The sequence below is a fragment of the Salvelinus alpinus genome, chromosome 21 (genome assembly GCF_045679555.1).
Source record: "Salvelinus alpinus chromosome 21, SLU_Salpinus.1, whole genome shotgun sequence".
NCBI classification, from domain to species: domain Eukaryota; kingdom Metazoa; phylum Chordata; class Actinopteri; order Salmoniformes; family Salmonidae; genus Salvelinus; species Salvelinus alpinus.
In genome coordinates this window covers 1,011,759-1,029,535 of record NC_092106.1, presented here as the reverse complement: position 1 = coordinate 1,029,535, position 17,777 = coordinate 1,011,759, and the positions used below count along the sequence as shown (strand labels likewise).

The following is a 17,777-nucleotide window of genomic DNA, read 5'->3' as shown; positions in this document are numbered from 1 at the left end:
ATTTTCAGTTCTTTTTGCAAAAAAAGGTTCATTATAGTTCCAGTAGTTAGCTACATGGCAAAAAACTACTGAAAACACTACCAAGATTTGAATTTAGTTCAACTACAACCAAGCTACAGCAAAATGTAATTAAATTGATAGTTGAACTACATTTGGTTCTCTACTCACCATCACTGCTCGTTCACTACCTCCCACAAACCTAAAAGCATTGGATTGGTGGAGGCATGGCCTAGTGGGAGTTTCTTATGCCACTATTTCCTTTCAAATGAGTGAAGGGAAGTAAACAAGTGCACACTTTGGGAGGAAGGAGAGATATTTGGGACAGCCTGTATGTGTGCAGTACCTTGAGGTCCCTCCTCTCCAGGTGCAGCAGCTCGGCGCCGCGCACGTCGTGCCCAATAAAGATCTCCTTGTACTCGGTGAGACAGATGAGCTCCAGCCAGGCGGCTACCTCCTCTGTGCCCCACTGGTGCACTGCAGAAAGCAAGACCCCCTTCAGACCCACAACACCATGGACAGACACCACAGAGAGACGCCACAACCCTTAACCGCAGCTCTAGGGTCAGATGAACCTACCGTCAATACTAACATTGACCATTAGGGGGAAGAAAAAATTAATGACCCTGTATCAGTGGTTAAGGGGAACTTTGACCTACTACAGCCCATAAACTGGGCCAGGGTAAGTTTAGATTGTCAGAAGATGCTGATCTAAGGTCAGTTTTGCAGTGGTGTAAAGTACTTAAGTAAAAATACTTTAAAGTACTTCTTAAGCAGTTTTTGGGGGTATTTGTACTTTACTATTTATATTTTGGGCAACTTTTACTTTTACTTCACTACATTCCATCTACTTCCTTACTCCCTACATTTTCCATGACATTACATTACATCGTTACATTTTGAATGCTTAACAGGACAGGAAAATTGTCCAATTCACACACTTATCAAGAGAACATCCCTGGTCATCCCTACTGCCTCTGATCTGGTGGACTTACTAAACACAAATGCATCATTTGTCAATTTTAAAAACAAGAAAATGGTGCCTTCTGCTTTGCTTAATATAAGCAATTTGAAATTATTTATACTTTTACTTTTGAAACTTAAGTATATTTAGAACCAAATGCTTTTAGACTTTTACTCAAGTAGTATTTTACTGGGTGACTTCAACTTTTACCTGAGTAACTTTTGGGTACTTTTTCCACCACTGCAGTTTTGTGGTTTTTAACTTTTAATGGTTTAAGTTAAGATCAGGGTAAGCTGATCATAGATCTACGTATACGTTCTACCTGGAGCCACTGGGCCAGGAGCTCTGCTTATGATAGCCAATCAGGGCGAAGGTGTTGATTCGGTTAACCAATCAGAAGAGAGATCGGTGGTGTGTGGAAGGTTGTGCCGACCTCAGATAGAATTGAACGTGATTTTCAAAGAGATTTGACCCTGATTTGTCATCATCCAAACATTATTCAACCCAGAGTGTTCCAGACTAATTGCTGAGAGAGAGAGAGAGAGAGAGTGCGAGAAAAAGAGAGGTAGATAGTACCTGGCAGTGTGAGAGTGGCACAGGCCTCCTTGTTCTTGTTGTTTTTGTCCTTCTTGAACTTGGGGACGAGACAAAACTTGGCACTGCGGCTACGCTTGGAGAAATCAGCCAGGTGTCCCTGCAGAAACACAGAAAGGTTAAAAGAAAGACAGCCAGACAGACAGGTTAGACATTAGGTGATACAGACTGTCCAGTACTATTGACCCACAGAGGTGAACAGTTTTACTCTAGCCTAGCACTAACACACCGACCTGATTAAATGAATCAATCATCAAGACCTTGATTAGGTAGCCCTTTCCACTCGTACCCATATACAGGTTGAAAATTGCAGATTTGGACACTGATAAGAGCCTAAATTGGAACACAGTGGCTGCACAGTAACGTGTCATACATGACGTCAGGGTCTCCACTTCGCAGATCTGTATGGGTTTTGACTGACAGCCGTTCTGAACTTGAGCACCGTGCGACTATGAAGTGGCCCCCATCCCTCCCGCTAATTGGGCAACTTTTCCACATTTATTGTTGTCTAAGTGAGGGAAGTGCTGTAAACTGCGAGGACTCGAAAGATGAGACGTTGTCGATTATAATATATACTGCTTTGATGTCCGACAAGCAAGCCAAAACACCCGCGAGTCCAAATGTGCACTTCACATTTCCATATCATAAAACTCATGTAATATACAGTTTCAAAAGTTTACGATCAATATGTTTGATGTACAGTTACAAGATGACATGGCGTTATACCCTAGGTTGTCCCGAATAGAATGAGGCTGTTTTGCTGTATTGTGACGAAGATTTGCCACAGACCACGCATCTGAATGCACCTAGGACTCCATTCTATACGCACCAAAATTACCATCTGCTTCTCTGAATTGCCTTGTGAAAGCCTAACAATGTAAGAGAGTATTTTATAATTTAGCTAGTCATGTTGGCATTAGAACAAGCTTTCAAATTATGCCCACCTGACCCAGATTGCGATTTAAAATGGACCATTTTTGGACTGTGTAAGCAACAGTAATTGTGTAAAGGCAGGGATGCAGGGTTGTGTTCCAAAGAAAACAACCACAAGTGTGATTACTATAGCTCCTCAACGGCACAGGTAGGAGAGATCAAAAAAACACCTTATAGTTGAAGACTGTTCTTTGAGTCATAAAAGTGCATTGAAGTTACTTTGGAGAAGGGTGACCACTTGGAATCACCAGTTAGACCTCTCACTCAAACCCTTGTAATTATTTTTTTTTATATTTTACTGAATGTATCCAGAGTATTTTCAGATTTTGTTATCAAAAAAATGTGTCAAAGTACAGCAAATGTAAAAAGTACAGTAAATGTAAAATGCACATAAAATTAACTGTATAATGTTTGGATTCGGTCTTGTGTCAGGTAAACTGTTGTGTTGTCACCTTTAGTCTAATAATTTCCCCATAATCTCCAAACTGTTCCCTTTTAACTGTTACCATGGTTATAGATTATTTCCATATTTCCACTTCTGTAAGAAACATTTCAATGTAGGCCTATCCATATAGGCCAATTCCCACAAGTGTAATGGGTTAAATCAGGTGTGGTATTACTGGACTGGGACGTACTCTCCTGTGGGTCCCTAGGACCTAAGATTGAAAAACACAGAGGTAAGTGGCTGGTGTGAATAGTGTGTGTGGTGGCATCTAGATCTACCTCATCATCCCCAGGTTCGATGAGCTGACACAGCCAGGGTATGTCTGACAGTCTGCGTAGCTGCTGAGCCACAGTGCCCAGGGCTTCAGTCAACTGCTCCTTCTGTGGAGGGTCCAACTGCTGGGAAGACATTCGTATTTACAAAAAAAACATATTGAACCCCCCCCCCCAAAAAAATAGACGCAGGCAGCTGTACACAGGCAGACAGACACACCGACAGGCAGGCAGACAGCAGCTTTGAGACTTACCAGGCACATCTTGCCTGCCAGTAGCAGATCTGTCTCACTGTGAAGGGCCTTGACATTACTGACCATCTGAACCACAACACTGCAGTTCAGACCCTGCGTAGAACAGAGATGAACACAAACAAATGACATGTGTACACAAACCACAGATGCGTTTAGTTAACCACAGAAGCGGGGGGACAATGTGCATTGTATGTGTGTGATTACCGTGTGTAGGTTGTGTAGATATTTGATTTCAAATGTCATACACCATTTGGTGCCCACTGCCCAGGCCATATGGGCTAAATCCCAAGACACAACTCATCAAAGCGCAAAACAAAATGACATATTACAATTTAAGATGTATATATTGCATTTGTAGCATCTATATCTACCACTTGGCCACATTGTAAGGTTAAGGTTCATTCATATAAAGAATACATTTCCTCTTCTCCCCTAGAGTTTGGAAAGAAATTGGGCAACGTCAAATTCTTCCTTTCTGAAAATAAACTCTAGCCTGTGTTCGTCATGTAGCCCGACCACTTCGGGCTGAGCATTACAATTTTTACAGAAAAGAGTATGGCTCCGATCGTCACATTGCAGGCTTCATTGTTGTGCATACACTATCATCCTCCCAGACACTTTATGGTGATGAGCAAATCTCCCCTTCCTCAAACGGGTCAGCCAACTGACGCTAAACAACCCTCTAAAACAATCCCAGCACTCTCACAACAAACAAATAGAGGCAAAGACAAACAAAAGTACACGCTCACACATACACACACTTATAATAGGATGTACTGTCATTGCAAGTTGACTACTTGCATTTATAGTAATGAACTACAATTTATTAATGCGGAATGGCTTGATAATCAAAATAGAATGGATGGAGGAGATTAGAGCAGCCGTCACTGAGGAGAAGGAGACAGCAACGATCCTGGCTGTGGTGGTGAAATGGAAATGAGACGAGGTGCAAAATAATGTGGAAATAGAGAGAGAGTGCGCGAGGACATTGCGAAAGAGAAGGGCGTAGTTAAGAGGGAGAAAGAGGAGGATGAAGAAACAGAAACACCTAGGGTGCGTTCGCACTAAAGAGTGCGCTCTGAGCGTTCGTAAATTCAGAGCGTTGTCAGATTGTCCTTTCGTAAATTCGGAGTGTTTCGTTCTCGGAGTGTTCAGAGCACACACTGGGAGTAGGGTTGGTGCGAGCGTTCTGACCTCACAACGCCAGCAGTCAAGCACCCAAGCTAACTGGCTAACGTTGGCTAGCTTGCTAGCTACTTCCAGACCCAAATGAGAGAACATCCCACTCTGACCATTTTACTTGCACTAGCAGAGCTGGTTAGGCTGTTTTCATGTTATCCAGACCGTTGGTGACTAACTGTGCTGCTTCAGTTATTATGCACTCTGGCACACTCAGACGAGAGTGCTCTGAAATTGGGAGTAGACAGCCAGAGCGAATTAACAATGTCCATTGTAAATGCACAACGACTATACCACTTAGCTAAGAAAGACGTGAATAATTAAGTCAATAAATGTTGGGTAGTTAGTTAGATGGCATATAGTTAATATACTGGCAAGTCCGACAAAGGAAATAAGGTCAGGAACGTGACAATAACGTTAGTTGGCTACTCATATAGTAGCCAACTAACGTTATTGTCACGTTCCTGACCTTATTTCCTTTGTTTAGTCTTTGTTTAGTTGGTCAGGACGTGTGCTGGGTGGGTATATTCTATGTTATGTGTTTCATTGGTTTAGGGTTGTTTAATTGGCCTGATATGGTTCTCAATCAGAGGCAGGTGATTTACGTTGTCTCTGATTGGGAACCATATTAAGGTAGGCTGTTCTCACTGTTTGTTTGTGGGTGATTGTTCCTGTTCGTTGTGTTTTATATATTCTCAAGTTTAGGACTGTAGCGTCGTTGGGTTTCGTTTTGTTTATTGTTTTATTCGTCTTTAAAAAAAGTATTCAAATAAATATGGATACATACCACGCTGCGATTTGGTCCTCCTCTCCTTCAACCAACGACGAGAGTCGTTACAGTTATGTTAGGTAGCTAGCTAGCTAACATACCGGTACATACTGCTGTAATGATATGCGGTTCGTAAGGATAGTGTAGCTAACAAACGGTCAGCCAAATGTCTGGTGTAAGGTAACGTATTTGAAAATTCCTTAATTACATTGCTCAACATTTTCTTAACATTTGTCATTAGTTAAAGCAATGAATTTGTATCCACTCTTGTCAGACTTCAGCTGCATATTTACTTCAATTCTGAAAACGTGTAGCCACGCACATTTTCTGAAGAATTGCATTGTGGGCCCTAAAAGCACGGAAATAGTGTCCACTGCTTGTATACTTCGTATTTTGGCAAATTTAGTACGACATCTGGGAACTTTTGGATTACTATCTATATCCATTCCATGACCAATAAACATACTACATACTCAATTTACATCACAAATAGTATGGTTAGTATAAGTATTCGAACACAGCTAATGTTAACACGATGGAGTGGATTGAGTCACTGATGTGATCTTCCTGTCCGGGTTGGCGCCCCCCCCCTTGGGTTCGTGCCGTGGGGGAGATCGTGCCGTGGGCTATACTCGGCCTCGTCTCAGGCAGGATAGTAATTTGGTGGTTGAAGATATCCCTCTAGTGGTGTGGGCTGTGCTTTGGCAAAGTGGGAGGGGTTATATCCTGCCTGTTTGGCCCTGTCCGGTGGTATCGTTGGACGTGGCCACAGTGTCTCCTGACCCCTCCTGTCTCAGCCTCCAGTATTTATGCTGCAATAGTTTGTGTCAGGGTGCTAGGGTCAGTCTGTTATATCTGGAGTATTTCTCCTGTCTTATCCGGTGTTCTGTGTGAATTTAAGCACTCTCTCTCTAATTCTCTCTTTCTTTCTCTCGGAGGAACTGAGTCCTAGGACAATGCCTCAGGACTACCTGGCCTGATGACTCCTTGCTGTCCCCAGTCCGCCTGGTCGTGCTGCTGCTCCAGTTTCAACTGTTCTGCCTGCGGCTATGGAACACTGACCTGTTCACCGGACGTGCTACCTTGTCCCAGACCTGCTGTTTTCAACTCTCTAGAGACAGCAAGAGAGGTAGAGATACTCTAAATTATCGGCTATGAAAAGCCAACTGACATTTATTCCTGAGGTGCTGACCTTTTGCACCCTCTAGAACCACTGTGATTATTATTATTTGACCCTGCTGGTCATCTATGAACATTTGAACATCTTGGCCATGTTCTGTTATAATCTCCACCCGGGTACAACCAGAAGAGGACTGGCCACCCCTCATAGCCTGGTTCCTCTCTAGGTTTCTTCCTAGGTTCCGGCGTTTTTAGGGAGTTTTTCCTAGCCACCGTGCTTCTACACCTGCATTGCTTGCTGTTTGGGGTTTTAGGCACTTTGTGACATCAGCTGATGTAAGAAGGGCTCTATAAATACATTTGAATGATTGATTGGAGTGTCATGGACTCCATTGACCACTGGAGGCAGAGGCTTGAGGATATTTAGAAGACTAAATAAGAAAGAAGGTAGTGGAGGAGAGAGAGGTCATGATTAAGGACAAAGAAAGATGTGAGGAAGATAAAAGGGCCTTCATCAAGGACTGAGAGAGAGGAGGGTGAGTAACAGATGGAAGACTGAGAAAGACAGTTGAGATAGTATGCTGACCATAACATTAACCCTACGACCCGATGTCTTGTTTTGACTTTGTTTCAGATTTCAGAGGGGCTTTGTGCCACAGCTCTGGTGTTTTCCTGCGGGGCACCCCCTCTATGTTTTTTTTACGTCATAAAAAAACATATCTTCTTGAAAAAAAGTATTAAAAAATATATTTTCCTTGCATTTCAAATGTTATGATAACTTACAAATGTAACATCCAACTGGACATCCTAATGTTGTATTTAGGCATTAGTGCCTGTATTTGACCACTAGAGAGCAGCCTCTTATAGGCTGAGGAACATTGATGACATCAGGAATCATACGCAAGTCAATGGGGGAAGAATGCAAGGTCATATTCGTCACTTTACCATAAGGGCTCTGCTAGAGTGGACACATCATGGAACATGACAAATAATTCCAAAATCAACATTTCTCCCTTCACTTTACTGTATCCTCTGTAACCTACAACTCACCTAGCTCTAACATTCTGTTGCGGCCAAATATATTGGCATTTCATAAATAATTCCCTATTTCTTCTAGAATAAGTTGAAATTGAAAAACTTTAGGTCCCCGCACCTTATTGGATTTTAAACATTATAGAACCAGTTGTAAGTTCACAATTAAAATTTACAAATGGCATGGACAAAATTATTGGCACCCCGGAGCTAGTACTTGGTTGCACAGCCTTTGGCTAAGATAGACTATATATACAAAGGTATGCTGATACCCCTTCAAATAGTTGATTTGGCTATTTCAGCCACACCCGTGGCTGACAGGTGTATAAAATTGAGCACACAGCTATGCAGTCCCCATAGACAAACATTAGCAGTAGAATGGTCATACAGAAGAGCTCAGTGACTTTCAAAGTGGCACCGTCATAGGATGCCACCTTACCAACAAGTCAGTTTGTCAAATTTCCGCCCTGCTAGAGCTGCCCTGGTCCACTGTAAGTGCTGTAATTGTGAAGTGGAAACATCTAGGAGCAACAACGAAGGCCACACAAGCTCACAGAACGGGACCGCCAAGTGCTGAAGCGCGTTGCAACACTCACTACCAAATTCCAAACTGTGTCAGCACAAGAACTGTTCGTCGGGAGCTTCATGAAATGGGTTTCCATGGCCGAGCAGCCGCACACAAGCCTAAGATCACTTTGCGCAATGCCAAGTGTCAGCTGGAGTGGTGTAAAGCTCGCCACCTTTGGACTCTGCATCAGTGGAAACGCGTTCTCTGGAGTGATGAATCACACTTCACCATCTGGCAGTCCAATGGATGAATCTGGGTTTGGCAGATGCCAGGCGAACGCTACCTGCACGAATGCATAGTGCCAACTGTAAAGTTTGGTGGAGGAGGAATAATGGTCTGGGACTGTTTTTCATGTTTCGGACTAGGCCCCTTAGTTCCAGTGAAGGGACATCTTAACTCTGCAGCATACAATGACATTCTATACTTCCAACTTTGTGGCAATAGTTTGGGGAAGGCACTTTCCAGTTTCAGCATGATAATGCCCCCGTGCACAAAGCGAGGTCCATACAGAAATGGTTTGTCGAGATTGGTGTGGAAGAACTTGACTGGCCTGCACAGAGCCCTGATCTCAACCCCATCGAACATCTTTGGGATGAATTGGAACGCTGACTGCGAGCCAGGCCTAATCGCCCAACTCAGAGCCAACTTCACTAATGTTCTTGTGGCCGAATGGAAGCAAGTCCCTGCAGCAACGTTCCAACTTCAAGTGGAAAGCCTTCCTAGAAGAGTGGAGGTTGTTACAGCAGCAAAGGGGGGACCAACTCCATATTAATGCCCATGATTTTGGAATGATATGTTCAACAAGAAGGTGTTATGCAAACGCTGCTTGTAGCCATCAATGAGCTTGCTGCAGCTTTCTACTTCCAAAACCTATGGCGAGATCTGAAAACAGCACTTGGTGGCAGGCACCACTCAACTATTGAAGAATTAGAGCAGTTTGCTACTGAAAAGTGGGACAAATTGTCAGTAGAAAAGGTGCAGCAAGCTCATTGATGACTACAACAAGCGTTGGCAGTTATCTTGGCCAAAGGCTGTGTAACAAAGTACTAGCTTACGGAGTGTCAATCATTTTGTCCACGCCATTTGTCTTTTTTTTCTAAATTAAAATTGTAAACTTAAAAAATCGGTTCTGCAATGTTGAAAATCCCAAAAAGTGATTTAAGAAATAGGGAATTATTTAAGAAAAGCGCAAGTGTGCCAATATATTTGGCTGCAACTGCATAGTCAAGGACTCCCATAAACCAGAGAATTGAGTGAAAGCAGGAGACTCGCACTGAAATTCACTGCCGTAAGCTTGTAGCTTAATGGTATTATAATATAGACATGGGCGCCAGACTGAAAGTGTCTGAAAGTGAGGGTGCAAATGTATTTTATATTAAACATTTTAAAATTGTTATACATTTTAAAACAATTTCCTTCAATTCTACACTTTCTTCACAGGGGGAATATATATTTATCAACAGGACACAACTACATTTCTTAGGTTCTGCCACAAGAAATTATATTGAACTCAAGAACTCAAATGAAAAAAAAAAACATATTTTTAGAACACAAGGCCAGAAAAAAAATTATGCATTTATCTAGGCCTGCAAAAAAAAAGCACTTCACTTTTTGTCCTGAATACAAAGTGTTGTGTTTTATTGTATTTGCCCCAAACATATTACTGATTACCACTCTCTATTTTCAAGCATAGTGGTGGCTGCATCATGTTATGGGTATGCTTGTAATCATTAAGGATTGGAGAGTTTTTCAGAAGCACAGGCACCAGACACTGGGAGGTGAATTCACCTTTCAGCAGGACAATAACCTAAAACACAATGCCAAATCTACACTGGAGTTGCTTACCCAGAAGATAGTGAACGTTCCTGAGTGGCCAAGTTATAGTTTTCACTTAAATCTACTTGAAAACCTATGGCAAGACCTGAAAATTGTTGTCTAGCAATGATCAACAACCAGAAGTTAGAAAATAATAAAATGGGCAAATGTTGTACAATCCAGCTCTTATAGACTTACCCAGAAAGACTCACAGCTGCCATCGCTGCCAAAAGTGATTCTACAAAGTATAGACTCAGGGGTGTAAAATACACATTTTCAATACATTTTCTAAAATGTAAAAAAAAAATGTTTTCACTTTTTCATTATGGGGTATTGTGTGTAGATGGGTGAGGGAAATATTTATGTAATCAATTTTGAATTCAGGCTGTAACACAACAAAATGTGGAATAAGTCAAGGGGCATGAATACCATATGAGCCAAAAAAGATTGGCACTCGGCCACATTTGGCATGTATTTTGGGCACGTCTGTACTACTAGAAGTTGGTTGACTGGTATAAAAGAAAGGTAGAACAGGAGCCCCACATACCTCTGTGCTCTTGGAATTGGCGTAGACCACGTCCATGGCCTTTGAGCTTGCGTTGACGGCATGGGCCAGCTCCTGCTCCATACTGTGGTGGGACTGGGCGATCTCTCGGATACTGGGAACACACACACAGTTCGTCATGACATCGAACATCTAATGTTACTGTGAAACTACACTGCAAGCATATCACAAGTGTTCCGTAAGTGCTGTTTTTGGCATGCTACTGTATGCCAGAAGCAGCAAACGGAGCATCGGAGTGTCTGGTATAGTTTGGCCGTAAATTGACCTATTGAGGGCATTGTATATCACGGGCTGGTACAAATCCATTTAGATGAACTGAAATTCCAATTTGAGAAAATATTTTTGTTCCACGAATGTTTCAATCTAAATGGAATTTAACTCTACTCTGCTTTAATCTAATGCTATTATTAATTAATAATGAATTCAAGTAACCTTACCTGTGGATGAGAGCGCCGGCCGCCTGGCCAAACAGGTTGATCTGGGAGGCTTCTTCCTCGGATACGATCTCTGGCTGCAATGCATACTGGGGCAGCGGACGGGGGAACTCGCACCTCTGCTTGTCTTCCCATGACTTCAGCGTGCTCTCAAAAGCCTGGGACAAACAGGCAACAGGATAAATAGAATAGAATAAAATAAAATAGCCGTATTCTTCCCAGAGGGAACAATAGTTGTGGTAAGTCAGATGCGATACGTCAAGTAAACATATGACTGCAAAATAACGGCAACATTTACATAAGACAGATACAAATACTATACAAACAAATCATGTCAATTACAACTGCAGAATATGATAAGGTGAAGCTGTGCCTTTTCGTGATAATTTGCACTTTAATGTAATATATACACAATAGCGTATTCACGGAATGAGCCTCAATTTGTCAGGTTGAAGGCCAATGTTAGGCGGTCCGGACCCCGACCGGACCTGGAAAAACTGTATCCTAATTGGTCAGGCAAAACTCGAGGCCCTAGAAATAAGGCATCTAATGTGACACCATCGATGTGTACTCACTCTGTCTCTGGTGAGAGTCTGAGTGCGGTTCTTGTGGATAATGTTGATGTACCCCGGGGGCTGGACCCAGGCCTCTCCGTCCACCTGCACCGGCACGCCCTCATCCCCGAGGATGGTGATCTTCACTGTACGACACTGCAACAGGAGAGCAGATGGGGAGAAACATTAAACCAGACAGTACGCTATGAAACAACGAAAGACACTGTTCATTTGCTACCAATGTCATATTCATGGTCATACGCACATGATTAAAAACATAAGTGTTGGGCTAATAAAGTATACATGAAAATAACAGAAAGGCCCGCACACTGTATATGCTTCCATTTACAACCCTCAAAAGGGATAGTTCACCCAAATTACAAAATTACATATTGGTTTCCTTACCCTGTAAACAGTTTACGTACAAGGTAAGACAGCAATCGATGATTTGCTTTTGCTTACCTGGCCACCGTTTCCAAATGCACACTTTTTAGCATTTGTGGCACAAATCCAATGCAAGTCAATGGTACCGATATTAGCATTTAGCTTCATGTCCAAAACATCTATTTGTAACTTTATACTTTAGGATGATTTGGACAGGAAGTGCAAAACAATTCTAATATCGGTACCATTGTCTTACATTCGATTTGTGCCACAAATGCTAAAAAGTTAGCATTTGGAAAAAGTGGCATGGTTAACAAAACCAATGCGTGGATTGTTGTCATACCTTGTCCTTAGACTGCTTACAGGGTAATTACGTGATTTGGGTGAACTATCCCTTTAATGACAATGTTCAATGTTTTCAATCACTTTGATGCATTTTACAGATGTAGATTGTCAAAACTCGAAATACAAAACTCTAAACTGATAACACTAGTAATGTCCCCTGTATAATGTTCAGAACCTTTGATGGTGAATTCAGTGGAGTTGAACACATCTTTCACCCGAGTCATTCATGCAAAAAACATATTCTTCACGAAATACCATTTCATTTAGTCACCAATACGTCAAATAATTATCAGGTCAACATTTAGTGATTTTAACAAACATTTAATTCAATAGCAAAAAATGCAAGGCGCTATTTTCAAAACTGTGCTTTTTGACGTGCTGAATAGAAGGAATAGTAGATGGTAAATATAATTTTCCAAACAGTATTTGGCTATAACTTGACATTTTTCTTGACAATATATTTTTTTGCAAACCACATTATTGATGATTTGTTTCCAATGGCAGGTTGAGAGCATGTTGAGAAATATGTCAGTCTTACAGTTTCATACGTAAGACAAAACATCAAAAATAGGGTGTTATTGTGGGGGTATTGTATAGCAGTAGACTACAGTATAACGGTATTGTGGTAGCACGGTGTGTGTATGCCATTTCTGCCCCATGCAACATTGTACTAAATCACATTTTCTATGTGACTTCAACTGATACAGTATTACCCGTCTCTCTGCTTGACAAATTCAGTTTACACTGCATCAAGGAAATTTAGATAATGAGTGGAATATATTCTTATATTCAACCCAGGTATTTCAGCAGGGCATTGTACACTACACAATCATTCAAAATGGTAGCATATAGTGACTCTTTCCACTTTGTCCTATTGAAGCACACTGGCTGATGGAGAATGATGATGTAGTATTTACAGCCACATCCATATATGATTTTGTTTAACCTTCCAACACAAATGCATGTCAATTGGTTAAATAAAGGTGAAATAAATAAAAAATAGACAATTTATGATGTAAGAACATAGAATTTTACAGTGTTCAGCAGTTATCAAACTATATACATAAACTAGGCACTATACAATTTTGGTTCAGTAGTTATCAGTTTTCAGCAGTTTAAGTGATATTTAAATGTATTGTGTTTTTCAATCACTTTGGTGAAATTTTCACAAGTATGTGGTAAATTTTCACAACTAAGCACCAACATCTAAACAGATCAACAAAATGGCTCATGTTTCAAACTCAAAGCACATTTTCAATTAACTGAGTACAACAAACAAATTCAGTCACTTGTTCACTGCAACAAATCACTCTTTCAAATTTGATACATATTCAAATCTCAGTATCTGCTTTTCAAAATACAATATTCAAATCAAAATTGTATTAGTCACATGCGCCGAATACAACAGGTGTAGACCTTACAGTGAAATAAAATGCTTACTTACGAGCCTCTAACCAACAATGCATTTTTTTTTTTTTTTATGAATAAGAAAGTAAGTAATTAAAGAGCAGCAGTAAAATAACAATAGCGAGACTACAGTCGTGGCCAAAAGTTTTGAGAATGACACAAATATTAATTTTCACAAAGTCTGCTGCTTCAGTGTCTTTAGATATTTTTGTCAGATGTTAGTATGGAATACCGAAGTATAATTACAAGCATTTCATAAGTGTCAAAGGCTTTTATTGACAATTACATGAAGTTAATGGAAAGAGTCAATATTTGCAGTGTTGACCCCTCTCTTTCAAGACCTCTGCAATCCGCCCTGGCATGCTGTCAATTAACTTCTGGGCCACATCCTGACTGATGGCAGCCCATTCTTGCATAATCAATGCTTGGAGTTTGTCAGAATTTGTGGGTTTTTGTTTATCCACCCGCTTCTTGAGGATTGACCACAAGTTCTCAATGGGATTAAGGTCTGAGGAGTTTCCTGGCCATGGACCCAAAATATCGATGTTTTGTTCCCAGAGCCACTTAGTTATCACTTTTGCCTTATGGCAAGGTGCTCCATCATGCTGGAAAAGGCATTGTTCCTCACCAAACTGTTCCTCGGAGGATGTGTTGGTACCATTCTTTATTCATGGCTGTGTTCTTAGGCAAAGTTGTGAGTGAGCCCACTCCCTTGGCTGAGAAGCAACCCCACACATGAATGGTCTCAGGATGCTTTACTGTTGGCATGACACAGGACTGATGGTAGCGCTCACCTTGTCTTCTCCGGACAAGATTTTTTCTGGATGCCCCAAACAATCGGAAAGGGGATTCATCAGAGAAAATGACTTTACCCCAGTCCTCAGCAGTCCAATCCCTGTACCTTTTGCAGAATATCAGTCTGTCCCTGATGTTTTTCCGGGAGAGAAGTGTCTTCTTTGCTGCCCTTCTTGACACCAGGCCATCCTCCAAAAGTCTTCGCCTCACTGTGCGTGCAGATGCACTCACACCTGCCTGCTGCCATTCCTGAGCAAGCTCTGTACTGGTGGTGCCCCGATCCCGCAGCTGAATCAACTTTAGGAGACGGTCCTGGCGCTTGCTGGACATTCTTGGGTGCCCTGAAGCCTTCTTCACAACAATTGAACCGCTCTCTTTGAAGTTCTTGATGGATTTAGGTGCAATCTTACTGGCAGCAATATCCTTGCCTGTGAAGCCCTTTTTGTTACAAAGCAATGATGACGGCACGTGTTTCCTTGCAGGTAACCATGGTTGACAGAGGAAGAACAATGATTCCAAGCACCACCCTCCTTTTGAAGCTTCCAGTCTGTTATTTGAACTCAATCAGCATGACAGAGTGATCTCCAGCATTGTCCTCGTCAACACTCACACCTGTGTTAACGAGAGAATCACTGACATTTATATTTGTGTCAATCTCATAACTTTTGGCCACGACTGTATATACAGGGGGGGTACCGGACCAGAGTCAATGTGCGGGGGCACCGGTCCGTTGAGGTAATATGTACATGTAGGTAGAGTTATTAAAGTGACTATGCATAGATGATAACAACAGCGAGCAGAAGTGGTGTAAAAGAGGGGTAGGGCAATGCAAATAGTCTGGGCAGCCATTTGATTAGATGTTCAGGAGTCTTATGCCTTGGGGGTAGAAGCTGTTTAGAAGCCTCTTGGACCTAGACTTGGCACTCCGGTACCGATTGCGATGCGGTAGCAGAGAGAACAGTCTATGACTAGGGTGGCTGGAGTCTGACAATTTTTAGGGCCTTCCTCTGACACCGCCTTGTATAGAGGTCCTGGATGGCAGGAAGCTTGGCCCCAGTGATGTAATGGGCCGTACGCACTACCCTCTGCAGTGCCTTGCGGTCGGAGGCTGAGCAGTTGCCATACCAGGCAGTGATGCAACCAGTCAGGATGCTCTCGATGGTGCAGCTGTAGAACCTTTTGAGGATCTGAGGACCCATGCCAAATCTTTTACAGGAGGGGACTGAGCACGCACCCCTGAGGGGCCCCTGTGTTGAGGATCAGCGTGGCAGATGTGTTGTTACCTACCCTTACCAACTGGGGGCGGCCCGTCAGGAAGTCCAGGATCCAGTTGTAGAGGGAGGTGTTTAGTCCCAGGGTCCTTAGCTTATTGATGAGCTTTGAGGGCACTATGGTGTTGAAGTCAATGAATAGCATTCTCACATAGGTGTTCCTTTGTCCATGTGTGAAAGGACAGTGTGGAGTGCAATAGAGATTGCATCATCTGTGGATCTGTTAGGGCGGTATGCAAATTGGAGTGGGTCTAGGGTTTCTGGGATAATGGTGTTGATGTGAGCCATGACCAGCCTTTCAAAGCACTTTATGGCTACAGACATGAGTGCTACGGGTCGGTAGTCATTTAGACAGGTTACCGTTGTGTTCATGGGCACAGGGACTATGGTGGTCTGCTTAAAACATGTTGGTATTACAGACTCGGACAGGGAGAGGTTGAAAATGTCAGTTGGCCATCGCATGCTCGCAGTACACATTCTCGTAATCCGTCTGGCCCTGCGGCCAATTTACTTTTTGTATGATTTTATTGTAATTTGTTACCAATACAATTAACTAGTGGTTCCTCAATTAACAGTTGCATCATAGTGCTATATAGCGTGCAGTATACAGTGGTACGGTACAGTGTGTTACAGTGCTGGCTGTTAATGCTTGTTTGAACCACCAGAAGGCATCTTTGAGCACATCTACTCCATTTATTAAAGAGGGCATTTGAAGCCGAGCAGAGATCATCACGCCATGCAATTGTGAATACATGTCATGATTAAAATTGAATTGAGCATTATTTGACCGGTGCAGTTTGAGATTATATATAAAAAATAAAATGCCTTTTACATTAGCCTATGTAGGCGTATATACTATCGTACTAAAACATCGGTTAATACAAGTCCTTAAAAAATACAAATATGGGCAGAATATTGTATGAAATATTTGGACGGTTAAAGGCCGACATTTGTTTGTTTTAATCAAATCTGGTCGTTTCAATTCATAAGTGACTCGTTCCATTCTCGTTCCATTCTCTTGTTGATATTATATCCTGGCCTTTATTTTATTTATTTAAAAAAATGTATTTTTCCCCCTGAAGAACACACCAACCTCTCAAACAAATTAGTTTCAATCACCAATTAACTATTATGCGAGTTTGTGCTGGCTATTATCCAATTTAAATGGCTCATCAAGGCGTGAACTGTGACCAATGTCCATCACTACTGTAAGCCTAGTACTGTATTCTAAAAAATAAAAAACACAGCATCTGCACTTACTGTAGTAGAAATATATTATTGAATTAGATTTATTTTAAAGACTGTTTCAAAGTGCAGATGTTTATTAGGCTACTATACAGAAGAACAGAACAATTACATTTTCCTTAGATAATGGAGAGAAGGCCATGTCTGGACTTTCTCGGCGACCTCAAGTACTCATTTACTCTGTCTTTGATGTTTTTCTGGGTTGCAATCGCTAGAGGGAAACTTTTGAGACACAGTATTCATGATGAATACTCAGAGGTTCACTTGTAAGTCAAATTTGCCTCGGGATCCATACCAGTTGGTATTCTGTGCCCACTCGTGATATCTCTCTTTGGTTCAGCATTATGGGAATAGCAGAACAGCATAATGGTCCGGATGGCCCTTGCTGTGCTTGGTGAGCAGTTCCTCAAGTTCTGGTGTCAGATGAGGAATGTAAATGTCAGGGTGAACCAATGACCTGACGAATCTGACACGGTTGTTGCCTCTGCCTGTCAGAGGTGGAGTTTCAGAGATCAAAAGGTGTGGCTGATAAGGATCGTGACTAAAAAAATGTGCCCATCGCCCTCTTCAACGCTTCAGAGGATAAGTTCATTAGAGTTACCAGCCTCAGAAATCGCAGCCCAAATAAATGCTTCACAGAGTTCAAGTAACAGACATCTCAACATCAATTGTTCAGAGGAGACTGCATGAATAAGGCCTTCATGGTAAAATTGCTGCAAATAGACCACTACTAAAAGGACACCAATAAGAAGAAGAGACTTGGTTGGGCCAAGACACACAAGCAATTGACCGGTGGAAATCTGTCCTTTGGTCTGATGAGTCCAAATTTGACATTT

The 17,777-nt window shown here is 41.9% G+C and overlaps 1 protein-coding gene across 3 annotated transcripts in view; it reads right to left on the bottom strand.

Annotated features, from left to right (window-relative positions):
* The window catches only part of LOC139547538 (diacylglycerol kinase delta-like), a 61,944-nt gene that overhangs the window by 5,014 nt on the left and 39,153 nt on the right, over positions 1-17,777 (bottom strand). For 2 of the 3 annotated variants that reach the window (XM_071356417.1, XM_071356419.1), the window contains 7 exons: positions 11,516-11,650; positions 10,944-11,098; positions 10,489-10,600; positions 3,460-3,552; positions 3,212-3,331; positions 1,538-1,655; positions 344-474 (listed from right to left, as the gene is read on the bottom strand). In XM_071356417.1, coding sequence (XP_071212518.1) covers positions 344-474; positions 1,538-1,655; positions 3,212-3,331; positions 3,460-3,552; positions 10,489-10,600; positions 10,944-11,098; positions 11,516-11,650 — 864 coding nt within the window. The remainder of the gene's footprint in view (positions 1-343; positions 475-1,537; positions 1,656-3,211; positions 3,332-3,459; positions 3,553-10,488; positions 10,601-10,943; positions 11,099-11,515; positions 11,651-17,777) is intronic. The other variant, XM_071356418.1, reaches the window with a different exon arrangement.